General features: G+C 35.8%; 1 protein-coding gene across 1 annotated transcript in view; it reads left to right on the top strand.

Annotated features, from left to right (window-relative positions):
* The first annotated feature begins 3,596 nt into the window (after positions 1 to 3,596).
* LOC123538643 (uncharacterized) overlaps positions 3,597 to 14,269 on the top strand; it is a 35,707-nt gene continuing 25,034 nt past the window's right edge. The window contains exons 1-5 of the mRNA XM_053537713.1: positions 3,597 to 3,604; positions 6,390 to 6,424; positions 6,863 to 7,150; positions 11,206 to 11,278; positions 12,170 to 12,222. Coding sequence (XP_053393688.1) covers positions 3,597 to 3,604; positions 6,390 to 6,424; positions 6,863 to 7,150; positions 11,206 to 11,278; positions 12,170 to 12,222 — 457 coding nt within the window. The remainder of the gene's footprint in view (positions 3,605 to 6,389; positions 6,425 to 6,862; positions 7,151 to 11,205; positions 11,279 to 12,169; positions 12,223 to 14,269) is intronic.

The following is a 14,269-nucleotide window of genomic DNA, read 5'->3' as shown; positions in this document are numbered from 1 at the left end:
ATCATAGCAGTATTTTTGCCTTATTCGTCCTTCTAAAAAGAACCGTAACTTTCTTATTTTTATGCCCCCGAAGGGAGGCATATAGTTTTTGAACCATCTGACGGTCTGTCAGTCTGTCGGTCTGTCAGTCTGTCAGTCTGTCCGCAATTTTCATGTCTGGTCCATATCTTTGTCATCGATGGATGGATTTTCAAATAACTTGGCATGAATGTGTACCACAGTAAGACGACGTGTCGCGCGCAAGACCCAGGTCCGTAGCTCAAAGGTCAAGGTCGCACTTAGACATTAAAGGATAGTGCATTGATGGGCGTGTCCGGTCCATATCTTTGTCATCCATGGATGGATTTTCAAATAACTTGGCTTGAATGTGAACCACAGTAAGACGACGTGTCGCGCGCAAGACCCAGGTCCGTAGCTCAAAGGTCAAGGTCACACTTAGACATTAAAGGATAGTGCATTGATGGGCGTGTCCGGTCCATATCTTTGTCATCGATGGATGGATATTCAAATAACTTGGCATGAATGTGTACCACAGTAAGACGACGTGTCGCGCGCAAGACCCAGGTCCGTAGCTCAAAGGTCAAGGTCACACTTAGACGTTAAAGGTCATTTTTCATGATAGTGCATTGATGGGCGTGTCCGGTCCATATCTTTGTCATTCATGCATGGATTTTAAAATAACTACGCATGAATGTGTGGCACAGTAAGACGACGTGTTGCGCGCAAAAAGTACATGAAATTCACATTCTACAACATTTATAAGAATGTTTTCTACACAATACTACAGACTTTTGCATCTCGAGGGATATTCATATGCCTACCTGTTTCAATTCTAAACTTACGGTTTGAACCTCTAGATTTCGCAGAAGCAATTTTATATTTTAAAGGTATATCAAGATGCAGGTATCGTTCAGTATTTAGTAGTGTTTTAAAGTGTTTATAATGTTCACAGCGGCTTGAGCTGTTTATATCATTATGCCAATTCTGACTAAAACAATCTATTAAGCGTTGCTTGAACACTTGAATAAACATATTGACATCACCTATATCTTGTACAATCCAGTTATATCCAGAACCATACGTATACAGCATATTTTTAGCTCACCTGTCACAAAGTGACAAGGTGAGCTTTTGTGATCGCGCAGTGTCCGTCGTCGGTGCGTGCATGCGTGCGTCTGTCCGTAAACTTTTGCTTGTGACCACTCTACAGGTCACATTTTTCATGGGATCTTAATGAAAGTTGGTCAGAATGTTCATCTTGATGATATCTAGGTCAAGTTCAAAACTGGGTCACGTGCCATCAAAAACTAGGTCAGTAGGTCTAAAAATAGAAAAACCTTGTGACCTCTCTAGAGGCCATATATTTCACAAGATCTTCATGAAAATTGGTCAGAATGTTCATCTTGATGATATCTAGGTCAAGTTCGAAACTGGGTCACATGCCATCAAAAACTAGGCCAGTAGGTCTAAAAATAGAAAAACCTTGTGACCTCTCTAGAGGCCATATATATATATCAAAAGATCTTCATGAAAATTGGTCAGAACGTTCATCTTGATGATATCTAGGTCAAGTTCGAAACTGGGTCACGTGCCTTCAAAAACTAGGTCAGTAGGTCAAATAATAGAAAAACCTTGTGACCTCTCTAAAGGCCATATTTTTCATTGGATCTGTATGAAAGTTGGTCTGAATGTTCATCTTGATGATATCTAGGTCAAGTTTGAAACTGGGTCACGTGCGATCAAAAACTAGGTCAGTAGGTCTAAAAATAGAAAAACCTTGTGACCTCTCTAGAGGCCATATATTTCATGAGATCTTCATGAAAATTGGTCAGAATGTTCATCTTGATGATATCTAGGTCAAGTTCAAAATTGGGTAACGTGCCTTCAAAAACTAGGTCAGTAGGTCAAATAATAGAAAATCCTTGTGACCTCTCTAGAGGCCATATTTTTCATGGGATGTGTATGAAAATTGGTCAGAATGTTCATCTTGATGATATCTAGATCAAGTTCGAAACTGGGTCACGTGCCGTCAAAAACTAGGTCAGTAGGTCAAATAATAGAAAAACCTTGTGACCTCTCTAAAGGCCATATTTTTCATGGGATCTGTATGAATATTGGTCTGAATGTTCATCTCAATGATATCAAGGTCAAGTTCGAAACAGGGTCATGTGCGATCAAAAACTAGGTCAGTAGGTCTAAAAATAGAAAAACCTTATGACCTCTCTAGAGGCCGTATTTGTGAATGGATCTCCATAAAAATTGGTCAGAATGTTCACCTTGATGATATCTATGTCAAGTTTGAAACTGGGTCACGTGCCTTCAAAAACTAGGTCAGTAGGTCAAATAATAGAAAAACCTTGTGACCTCTCTAAAGGCCGTATTTTTCATGGGATCTGTATGAAAGTTGGTCTGAATGTTCATCTTGATGATATCTAGGTCAGGTTCGAAACTGGGTCACCTGCGGTCAAAAACTAGGTCAGTAGGTCTAAAAATAGAAAAACCATGTGACCTCTCTAGAGGCCATACTTGTGAATGGATCTCCATAAAAATTGGTCAGAATGTTCACCTTGATGATATCTAGGTCAAGTTTGAAACTGGGTCACGTGCCTTCAAAAACTAGGTCAGTAGGTTAAATAATAAAAAAAACCTGTGACCTCTCTAGAGGCCATACTTTTCATGGGATCTGTATGAAAGTTGGTCTGAATGTTCATCTTGATGATATCTAGGTCAAGTTTGAAACTGGGTCAACTGCGGTCAAAAACTAGGTCAGTAGGTCTAAAATTATTAAAATCTTTTGACCTCTCTAGAGGCCATATTTTTCAATGGATCTTCATGAAAATTGATCTGAATGTTCACCTTGATGATATCTAGGTCAGTTTGGAAACTGGGTCACGTGCGGTCAAAAACTAGGCCGGTAGGTATAAAAATAGAAAAACCTTGTGACCTCTCTTGAGGCCATATTTTTCATGAGATCTTCATGAAAATTAGTGAGAATGGTCACCTTGATGATATCTAGGTAAAGTTCAAAACAGTTTCACGTACCTTCGAAAACTAGGTCAATAGGTAAAATAATAGAAAAACCTTGTGACCTCTCTAGAGACCATATTTTTCAATGGATCTTCATGAAAATTGGTCAGAATTTTTATCTTGATAATATCTAGTTCAAGTTCAAAACTGGGTCACATGAGCTCAAAAACTAGGTCACTATGTTAAATAATAGAAAAACGACGTCATACTCAAAACTGGGTCATGTGGGAGAGGTGAGCGATTCAGGACCATCATGGTCCTCTTGTTTACTTTAGTTGCCCAACATAGGGGCCCTACTTCATCTAGTGATTTTAACATCTTGTAACAATTTTTAGGGTACAGTAAACCTCGCTTATAAGGAACAGCTTGGGACCTCTAAAAATTGTTCCTTATAACCGAGGTTCCTTATATCCGTATAGCGAACTAATTCCTTGTAACCGAGGTTTTGTATAAAGAACACAATTTGTATAGCGAATGCTATTTGACTGACATTTGAAAAGGGCTCCGGGTCGACCATGAATCTTTATGTGAAAAATTTGTGAGTCTAGTACCGGTCCTTTCCTAGAGAGATGGTAAGGTAAACTGACTGCGTGCATATGACTGATATAGTGTTGAAACACGACGTTTGAACCTAAACTAAGCCAAAATGTACGTCGGTAAGAATGACGTGATTTGTGTTTATTTTTTGTTGGCTATTTCTATCTTCTTTTTTAGGAGAACACTACATTATGATTATAAGATATGTTGCTCGACAGCATGTTATGTGAATAGGCATCAATACTAATATAAAATAAATGTTCGGATAATTAATACAAAGATGTTAAATTAGACTACCAATTCAAATTTAAAAGTAGGGTGTTTATGACAGTGCATTACGACTAGACAGTGGCGCCATACAAACGGACTAAAGTGTAAATTATACCTATAGTTTTGCTATTGGCCATTTTAGCACCTGCTATAATTTTTACAATTGAAAATTTGGTAAACTGGACTGTTTTTAATCGTTAATCATGCGTAATTAACACATTTATTTAGGATAGTATGACATGACCGTGTCGACGACTGATTTTCGTTCAATATTGTTAACATGATACACCTAATACATGTAGCTCTCAAACATAATCTCGAGTAAATATAAGTTAATGATGATATTATTTATTTTCTTTTTATCATATCCGTGAAATAACAAACTAAAGATCATAGAAATGAAATAATATGTGTTTATTCATGTGCATAAAAGCGCGTGAAAGTGCCGACGTTACTCTGACGTCATCAGCGATTCTCCTGTTATTTCCAGTTTTCAATAATTTTTATTCTTTATGTCTGTTTGCTCTAACCGAGGGGTTTTCCATTGAATTTCGTACTTTGGGACTAGAAAAAGTGTTCCTTATAACCGAGTTCCCTATAACCGAGGATTTTTACATTGAATAAAGAAGGAATTAGATCGGGGAATTGAAAACTGTTCCTTATAACTGAGTGTTCCTTATATCCGAGTTCCTTTTAAGTGAGGTTTACTGTATCTGTTTTCTGCCATATGTAATAATTTGCACCAATTTGTAAAGTATGTTATACATAAAGGAAGGCAACCGCATTCCCCGAGAGCAATACAATTATTAGTAGTAGTATTTACACGAAGATGCTTCTTACAAAAGCTGTTATGCACAGCTTCAATAATATGAGAATACTGATACCCCCAGATCTGAGAACCGTAACATAAAATTGGTTTCACTACCGCATCAAAAATCTTAAACAATTCATGTGTAAGAAATATCTAAATGGTTTTTGATAGCGAATAACAGGCTTTCAAGTGAGTCCTACTTTTTCCTACTTTTTCCTACTTTTTTCCTACTTTTTTGGAAAAAAATCCTACTATTCCTACTTTTTTTATCTAAAGAAGAAAAAATATGTTAACAAATGTTGTTACCTGCGGCCTTCAGGCCGCAGGTATATTGGAATGCAACAAGTAGTATAGCACATGGGGACTGGGTGATTTCATGTGACTTTTTACCGATATGCGATTGGCTTATCGCATTTATGGAACGCCGTTTTTGCAATATAGCTAGCACTCTATATGATATTGGAGAAATGTTTGTGACCTGAATTCCTCATTCATTATTTCATATAATTTATTCAAACTTTCAGCAATGATCAATATTGATACCTTATTGTGCATAAGGGTTTTTATGTTAATTGCTCTTCAATTTCCTAGATCATTATGGTCCTGTGTTGTCAAGCAAGTCCATGTGAAGGCATGAATCACATTTGTGAAAGCTCTAGTAAAGTATTTCAATAGTCAAGGAATGCGACCAGTTGAGCTAAAAGTTATGTTATACATGAAAGGGAAATATAGTTATTTTTGCTCAAAACAATAACTTTCAGAATTAAGAAATACATAGTTCATATATCTACTTGTAAATCATGTAGAATGGAGTAATATTTCTTACATGAAAGCGTAATGGTATAATAAAAAACAAAACAAGTACGTTATACACCCATAAGTTACTATCAAGAAATTCTGGTCTGTATAACTTCTGGCCGCAGGAAATCTTTCGACTTGTTAGTCTATTTGTATAATGATTTTTTTTACATAATGTAAGAACTGATGGTGTACTGGTGAGGCTCTAGAGACCTTTGATATGCTGCTGGTGACCTCTTCATTATGTGAGTTGAATACTGACCTTGATATTGGAGCATAAGAGGTCGCAGGTAGCTATAGATATACAATGGGGACCTCAAAGTATCATGAACATAGAAAAACCTTATATATTGTGCTGCTGTGTAATTGTGAGTAATTATACAAGATCCAGGGCTGGAGTTTTCCAGGGGGAGAACACTGGTGTCCAGAAAAGAGGAAAGTAAATCTCCCAGTACCTCAAAATCACGACCAAAAAATTTAGCAGAGCCCACCATTTCATACTTGTATTTCAAAATTTTCCAAGGGGAGAGCACCCAGAACCCCCTTAAATGACTTGGATACCTCCTCCCATACCTCAAAATTTAGACCAAAAAAATGCATCAGAGCCCACTATTTTGTACCTGTATTTCAAATTTTTCAAGGGGGAGAGCCCCCTGACCCCCTTTAAATGACTGGGACACCTCTTCCCATACCTAAAATTAAGACCAAAAATGCAACCAGAGCCCACCATTTCATACCTGTCTTTCAGAATTTTCCAAAGGGAGAGCCCCCTGATCCCCCTAAATGACTGGGATACCTCTTCCCATACTTAAAATTAAGACCAAAAAATGCAAACAGAGCCCACCATTTCATACCTCGCCTCAGTCACAATCAAATGCATATTTTTTATGTGCTCCATGTTATACACCCATATTTAAAAGTGCATGTTTATATATTCTGTCTTCAGCACTCCAGGAGTTACATATCACTACCCAGTTGCAGGTAAAACTACCTTCAGGTGTCTGATATACATAAAAAACGCACGCCATGCTGTCCAGTAACAGAAAAAAGGTCAAAATTCAGCGTTATGTTGTTTCACCTAAAAAAATGTGCTTTTTTTCTTTTCATTTGAATTTAAACCTGAACCAGCAAGACCTATTTGTGCTTTTTGATTTACAGGAAAATTTGTCTTCTTTCAGCTGCAAGTTATTTCAACTGTCTATGTCAACCATAACAGAAGTTATGTACTGAAGACTAGCATGACCATTTTGTTATATATTTTGCCTTTTTGCTCTTCCTCATATCAGATAATGTGATTTCATTATAAAATAATTCTTTTTTTACTGTCCTATTTGTCTCTGTGTGAACTTCAGTCTACCTTCTTCTGAAAATAATAGCATTCTTTCAGATGGAAATTTCTTATCTCCTCAAATTTGACAGTGGAACCATGTCCACCTGACAGTTACCAGCGCTATAGCTCAGACTGCATACACGCCTGTACAAGCAAACGGGATGACTTTACCTTCCTTACGAAGCACTTTGTTCTATACTCCAATGGCAGTAACGTCCGGGCACCGGAGGTATATTGCAACTACATTGACGGTTACTACAGTCCTAATAACATCACGCTGTTTGACTTTGATGATGAATTTCAGCATTATTTTGGAACTTACTGTGAACATGTCAGCAAGAAAGAGCCATGCAAAAAGGGATTAATGCCCCTACCAAGTAAGTACTGTGATATCATTAATACTCTTGAAGGACTAATTATTGTCAATTGAGTGGTTGAGTCAATCCACAAAATTAAATCCAAATTAACCAGTAAATCCCCATTCATTTTATGCTCTAATGTTCAAGTCCACGAATTTCATATCCCCACAAAATTGCCATTTTGACCAAACCACAAAGTTTCCTCATAATGTAATTATGGCTGAGTTCACGAGGAAGCACTAGGGTTGAGTAGAGACTGACTCTATACTCAATAACCCACTTATTAAAAAATGGTATAAGTTAGTACACAAATCATACCTTCCTGTTGAAGAGCTGAACTCGTCAAACTCCAATAAAGGCAGGGTTTACTGGTTCCTGCTTTTCATCACAGCGCACAATGTGCAGGGAAAAAACAGTTTTACATATTTCCAGGGCCCAGTTTCTGATTGGTCAGTTACTTTACAGGTGGGAGTAAGTATCACTTACACAGTTACCTACTTTTCCCTAGTGCTTTGAAGTTATGATTTATGATTTTACAGTGCTTTTAAAGACGGTCATTCATACCTAGGATGAAAGAATTGAAATATATTTGTATCTTCCATTTTCATTAACACATAAAACAAATGAAAATACTTGCAAAAGCATAAGATTTTGTAGATTGTTCATTTTATTCATTTTTACTATGCTCACGATTGAGGAAGAGGAGGTTCCCTTACAGAAATATTATAGTTTGCTGTAAACACTTGTTATGATCATGCCCAAAATGTCAGGCAAACATGCCGCAAACACTTTTGATAAAATGGAAACAACGATTGTGGCATGTTCGTTTGGTGTTCACTTTTCACATGCAAATAGGATTTGCTGCAGAAAAGTTACTGCAAACTTCCTGTTAACCTGGCAGTGAATAGCTGTGAGCTTCCCGCGAACATGTAGCTGTGATTATCCAGCAAACTTGTTACTGCGAATATGCCACAAATTAGCTGTGACCAATGACTACCATGACATTGTAAAACCTAGCAAAATAACTTGTACAGAAAAAAATGCAAAAACAAATAAATTAGTATGGCAACAAGATAATAGGCAGAGCCTTGATTAGCTTTGTAGGTCAGTAGTCAAAGTCACAAATTGAGCTACAAGGTCAAAACTGCCCATCATATTTTTTGTCCGGAGTATAACTAAATATTAAATACCCTTCTCAACTGCATTCATTTGATTGGTCAAAATTATTGCATGCGTAAGTCCACAAAAATCAATATTGACCTGCAAAAGTGATAATGACTCTTGTGATACAATTTTTAGCTCATTTGAGCGCGAAGTACTCAAGATAAGATGCTGTGACAGGTCATTGTCTGGCTTCCGTCGGCTCGGCATGCAGACGTGCATCGTGCATCAACATTTGCTTTGTGAACACTCTAGAGGCCACAGTTGTGACCCAATCTTTTTGAAACTTGGTCAGAATGTTTGTCTCATGATCTCTAGGTGATCTGGGTTTTGCATTTTCAATACTGAACATTACCTTGCACTTCAATGCATATTTCCATGAAAGTCTTAATAAATCCTATGTATACTACCGGTATGTCCTTTAGGGTATAATGCAGTAATTCGGTCAAAAATGTGCTTCCGTGGTGTAGTCGAAAGAAGTCCCTAATAAATAGATCCTAATTTTTCCATTTTTCGCGCATTTGCGCATAAATCGGGGGCCAAATGGGCATTATTTCACTCGTGGAATGAATTTTACATAAAATAGGACCCTTTTCATGCTAATATTCGCATGTTTTCGAGTTGTTTACTTGAAAACGAAAGTAGGGTGTTTATTCTGCGGACCGCTTTCTGAAATGCGGCAATATGAGGGTACCTGACTTCAGTTGACTTGCATTTCACTGCATACTATTCAACACCCCTTTTTCTTTTCGTTTTCTTGAAGCAAATGTATGGATATCTTGTGGAAAACAGGTCTAAGACGGAGTGAAAATCTAGTAACTGTAACAAAATTGTTCTGAAGTAGCTGAATTTTATATGGAACAAAGAACAATTTCTTTTATTGGTATATAGCCTATAAAATTTACCCTTGTTTATGGACACTTTAAGTTGACTCCATGATTCCGCTTTGTTTTGAGCTGCGAGGCTCCCGTGCCAAGGTACTGGGCATGGTATAATGTGCTACCAGGTATTGTTTACTGATTGACGTGAATAATTGGCAGACTCATGGCTTTTAAAATTTGACTTTTCAACCAAAATGATAAACTTTCTTTGAATAGTATGTCACTTTTTACGGCAATTCTTTAAGTGAAAATGCATTTTAAAATACTTTTTACATACAAGTGACATATTTCTAGGCAAAATATGTAAGCATTTCTTGGGGTTGAAGTGGTGGAGTAAATGATTGTTTAAATAAGACTTAATAAGTAGGTATTCGGTTACTGCAACTACATATTGAAATGTATAAAGCTTTTAGTTGAAATAATATATTGGTATGACCATAGTAGTGGTGTGCCTATAAATTTTGATTTGTGAAGCAGTGAAAAAAATGTTAAACTTGTATGTATGGTGGGCTGAGCGCAGAACTATTGTAACTGTATATAAATAAAGAACAAGATACAATAGTTTCGTGCTCAGCCCTTGTCACTACAGTATAACTTCCGAAAACCGAACGACCGCCGGACCAGTCCAAAAGTTCAGTATTTGGAAGTTTCCGGAATTAAGAAGTTTGGAAGTTTGCAGGCAAAGTGGACATTATGCACTAGAGTTATGTTTTCTTACACGTTGGATGAAGGAGATTATTATCCTTTTTAATTGTACAAATTTGTATAAATGATTTATTAATTGATTTAATAATTATTGAATTAATATGTTACAAACATTAAGGATAATCAATTACATATATTAAATTTCCTGTTTTGTACATGTATATCAAACAATAATAGCATTTGCTCAAACATTTTCCACTTTCATTTTACCATCTTTGAAGTCCCGAGTTCATCAATATTTAATTGATGTTGATAAAGCGTAGTTTAATCTATGTAACTAAATCAATTAAAAAAATCTATCTTTCTTTCATTCAAACATTGCAAAAATTTTCCACACGTAAGATATTTCATAAATCACTTTTTATATATTGAAAACAAATTAAAGTAATCGCTGATTAATTCTTTACTTTTGCATCAAATGATCATCATAATTATATAGTGTATCAAAACAAACGTGCGTCACTAATAGATAAACAAAAGAACAACTTGCTGTGGGCGTTTTTGGATTAAAAACATGTTAAAGACAGACCGGCAAATATTTTGCTGTTCAGTTTTCGGAAGTCAATTTTAATGTTAAAATATAAACGGTCTGTCATGCGCAAGAACCAGGTCCCTGGGTCTAAGGTCAAGGTCACACTTAGAGGCCAAAGGTCAGATACAAGAATGACTTTGTCCGAAGCATTCCTTCATGCATGGAGGGATTTTGATGTAACTTGGCACAATTATACACCATCATGAGACGAAGTGTCGTTCATGCGCAGTTCCCTTCTTTAGAATTACTTCCCTTTGTTGTTACTATAAATAGCTTCTATTGTTACTATTTCACTACTAGTCGTAGGAAAAAATCGAGACCACTTTTCTGTAGTACAACATGCATGCTACATTCAATTTTGAGGTGTTACATTTTGACCAATCTCTACCTGGTAAAGATTTTTGTGTGGACTTTTTTTAATATTTTTTTTTTTTGGATTTTTTTTTTTTTTTTTTAAAGATTAACTTCCCTTAGTTGTTACTATAAATAACTTATATTGTAACTTTTTTATAATTGACCGTAGGGAAAAACCAAGACCACTTTTCTGTGGTACAACATAGATGTTACTTTCCAATTTTAGGTGTATTTTAAGGTATCTCTATCTGGTAAGGAGTTTTTTTGTGGACTTAGAAAAACAAAAGACTTACAATGATTACTAAACAACCACAAAATTAAAATTCCATTTGCAAATACAGGTGCTAGAGTAAAGAAATTTGCTGTGACGGGCGTATATTGTGACATTCTGGCACTCTTGTTAGAAGTTACATTGTATCTACTTATTCATTTTGTTACAGATGGAACTTGTGTTTTACCATGTACTGGAGGACAGATAAGGGATGATCATGATGACTTTATATGCAAACCTCAGTAAGTAAATTATCACGATGAGATCATATGTTTACCAAGGTAAGTTACCTTAAAATTATCATGATGTCATTTTATGTATGATTACTTGGTAATTTATTTTAAAATGATCATGATGACATTTTATGTTAACCTCAGTAAGTTATCTTACAATAATCATGATGACATTTTATGTATACCTTGGTAAGTTATCTTAATACTATCACCGTTACATTTAATGTATACCTCAGTAAGTTATCTTACAAATATTAGGATGACATTGTGTGTAAATCTCGGTAAGTTATCCTACTATTATCATGACATTTCGTGTAAACCTTGGTAAGTTATCTTACAATTATCATGATGACATTTTATGTAAACCTTGGTAAGCAATTATCATGATGACATTTTATGTAAACCTTGGTTAGTTATCTTACAATTATAATAATGACGTTTTAAGTTATCTCATTGTTATCTGATTTTAATTGGTATTTAATGAATTGTAATAAGATTTAATGTTACCAAAAAGGATTTTGTTAGAACAAGGAAGAACTATCAGTAAAATGCAAGATATTTAATCAGCTGTAAAGAAGATATTTATTTAGAATTGGCAAGGCAATTTAAAGTGAAAATTTTGCTCTAATGAGCTTTTGTAAATTTTTATGAAAGTTTGTATATATTAGCATGTAAGGAAGTTGGTTACTAGATGTTTCTTCTATTTAGCAGAAAAAAATGAATGTGCTTAGAAAAATTAAGAATTTCCATAACTTTATTATCTGTTAGTAACAATTTCACAGCCTTCTTTAAAGATATAACTATGATATCCTGTTATCTGAAATTTTCAGTTTTCTTTTTTTTCCCATACAATCTTGAGGTCAGTCCCTTTAACTAAAGTTTTTTATGATCAATTTCCAGATCAGATGAATCCATTATTTTAAAACAGACAACCAGTGGAGCAAAATTTACAGGTTGGTAGTGTTTTGATTTCATTTCTATGTTTATTAAACGGTACAGAAATAAATGTTTGATCATGTGTTTGAAAAGACCTCTGTAGAAATCTTTCTTACTTAGTTTTTGTGCCCCCCATGAGTGGTGGGGGCATATAGATTTGGTCTTGTCCGTGCATCCATGCGTCCGTCCGTCCGTCCGTCCGTCCGTCCGTCCGAAGTTCGTGACGCCCCTAGCTCGAAAAGTATTTGATACAAATTGATGAAACCTTGCATGAATGTTTATCATGATATGAACTTGCGCACCTCCTATTTTTCGTCTGGCTCCACCCCCTATTTTCAGAGTTATGGCCCCTGAAATAGTCAAAAATGCACATTTTCACCTTGTGACACGCCTAGCTCAAAAAGTATTTGATATAAATAATGAAACCTTGCATGAGTCTTAATCATGATATGAACTTGCGCACCTCCTATTTTTCATCTGGCTTCGCCCCCTATTTTTAGAGTTATGGCCCCTGAAATAGTCAAAAATGCACATTTTCACCTTGTGACATGCCTAGCTCAAAAAGTATTTGATATAGGTACATGAAACCTTGCATGTGTCTTGATTATGATATGAACTTGCGCACCTCCTATTTTTCATCTGGCTTTACCCCCTATTTTCAGAGTTATGGCCCCTGAAATAGTAAAAAATGCGCATTTTCACCTTGTGATACGCCTAGCTCAAAAAGCGTTTGATATAGATTCATGAAACCTTGCATGAGTCTTAATCATGATATGAACTTGCGCACCTCCTATTTTTCATTTGGGTCGGCTCAATATTTTCAGAGTTACGGCCCCTGAAATAGTCAAAAATGCACATTTTCACCTTTTGACATGCCTAGCTCAAAAAGTATTTGATATAGATTCATGAAAAACTTGCATGAGTCTTAATCATGATATGAACTTGCGCACCTCCTATTTTTCATTTGGATCCACCCCCTATTTTTAGAGTTAAGGTCCCTGAAATAGTCAAAAATACACATTTTCACCTTGTGATGCACCTAGCTCAAAAAGTATTTAATATAAATGGTTGAAAACTTGCATAAGTCTTTATCATAATATTAACTTGCACACCTCTAATTTTTTGGCTGGCTCCACCCCCTATTTTTAAAGTTATGGCCCCTGAAATAGTAAAAAAAATGCACTTTTTCACCTAATTATGTGCCTAGCTCAAAAAGTATCAGATGTAAATTCAGGAAACCTTGCTGGAGTCTTTATCGTGATGTGAACTTGCACACTTGGCATTCCTCTTGAGAATGTTAGCTCTTATTACAGAGTTATGGCCCGTGAAATAACCAAAATAGTGGATTTTTTGTTTGTGATGCTCATAGCTCGAAAAGTAAAGGGCCTAGAATAATGAATCCTTTTCATAAAATGATTGTTGAGGCTATACCCCATTAAGACTGCAAACATTTGAATTAAAATTTGGCCCTCATTTATGACAAATGTACCAGTGGGGGGGCACACCCTGTGTCCTACAGACACATTCTAGTTAACTACAAGTTTGCAATGGTTTATGAAATGTAACATCAAATCAAAGCAATACATCAGGGGAGTTAACATTTACAGATTTCTAAATTTTAAGATAATTGTTTATTTTATGCCCCCATTATTGATAATAGGGGTAGGGTTCAAGTGTAATCCCTGTTGTTATTTTCATGCTTGTAACAGTGCATGTTTATGTGTATAATATTTGAAACATCATGTCTGGCTGATAACTTGGCAGTGCACAAGGTGACACTAAGACAGCAAAAAATAAAGTCATTTTTTGTCTCCTCCATAATGTTTCTGATACATATATGGTTAATTCGTTTGTCAAAAACCTTCACCACTACAAGGCATGTTTTGTGTGCAAGGTCCGGTCCCCTAGCTCAAAGGTCAAGGTCACAATAAGAGGTATTTACATTGACATGTACCTCAATTTGATGTCCAGTCTGTACTTTTTAAAAGGATAGATATTCAAAACCATTGGCACATACATTCACCATAACATGAAGATGTGTCAAGTGTAATACCCAAACTCCTA

The sequence above is a fragment of the Mercenaria mercenaria genome, chromosome 3 (genome assembly GCF_021730395.1).
Source record: "Mercenaria mercenaria strain notata chromosome 3, MADL_Memer_1, whole genome shotgun sequence".
Taxonomy (NCBI): Eukaryota; Metazoa; Mollusca; class Bivalvia; order Venerida; family Veneridae; genus Mercenaria; species Mercenaria mercenaria.
Note: the sequence above shows the minus strand (reverse complement) of the source record. Positions and strands in the feature narration are given on the sequence as shown.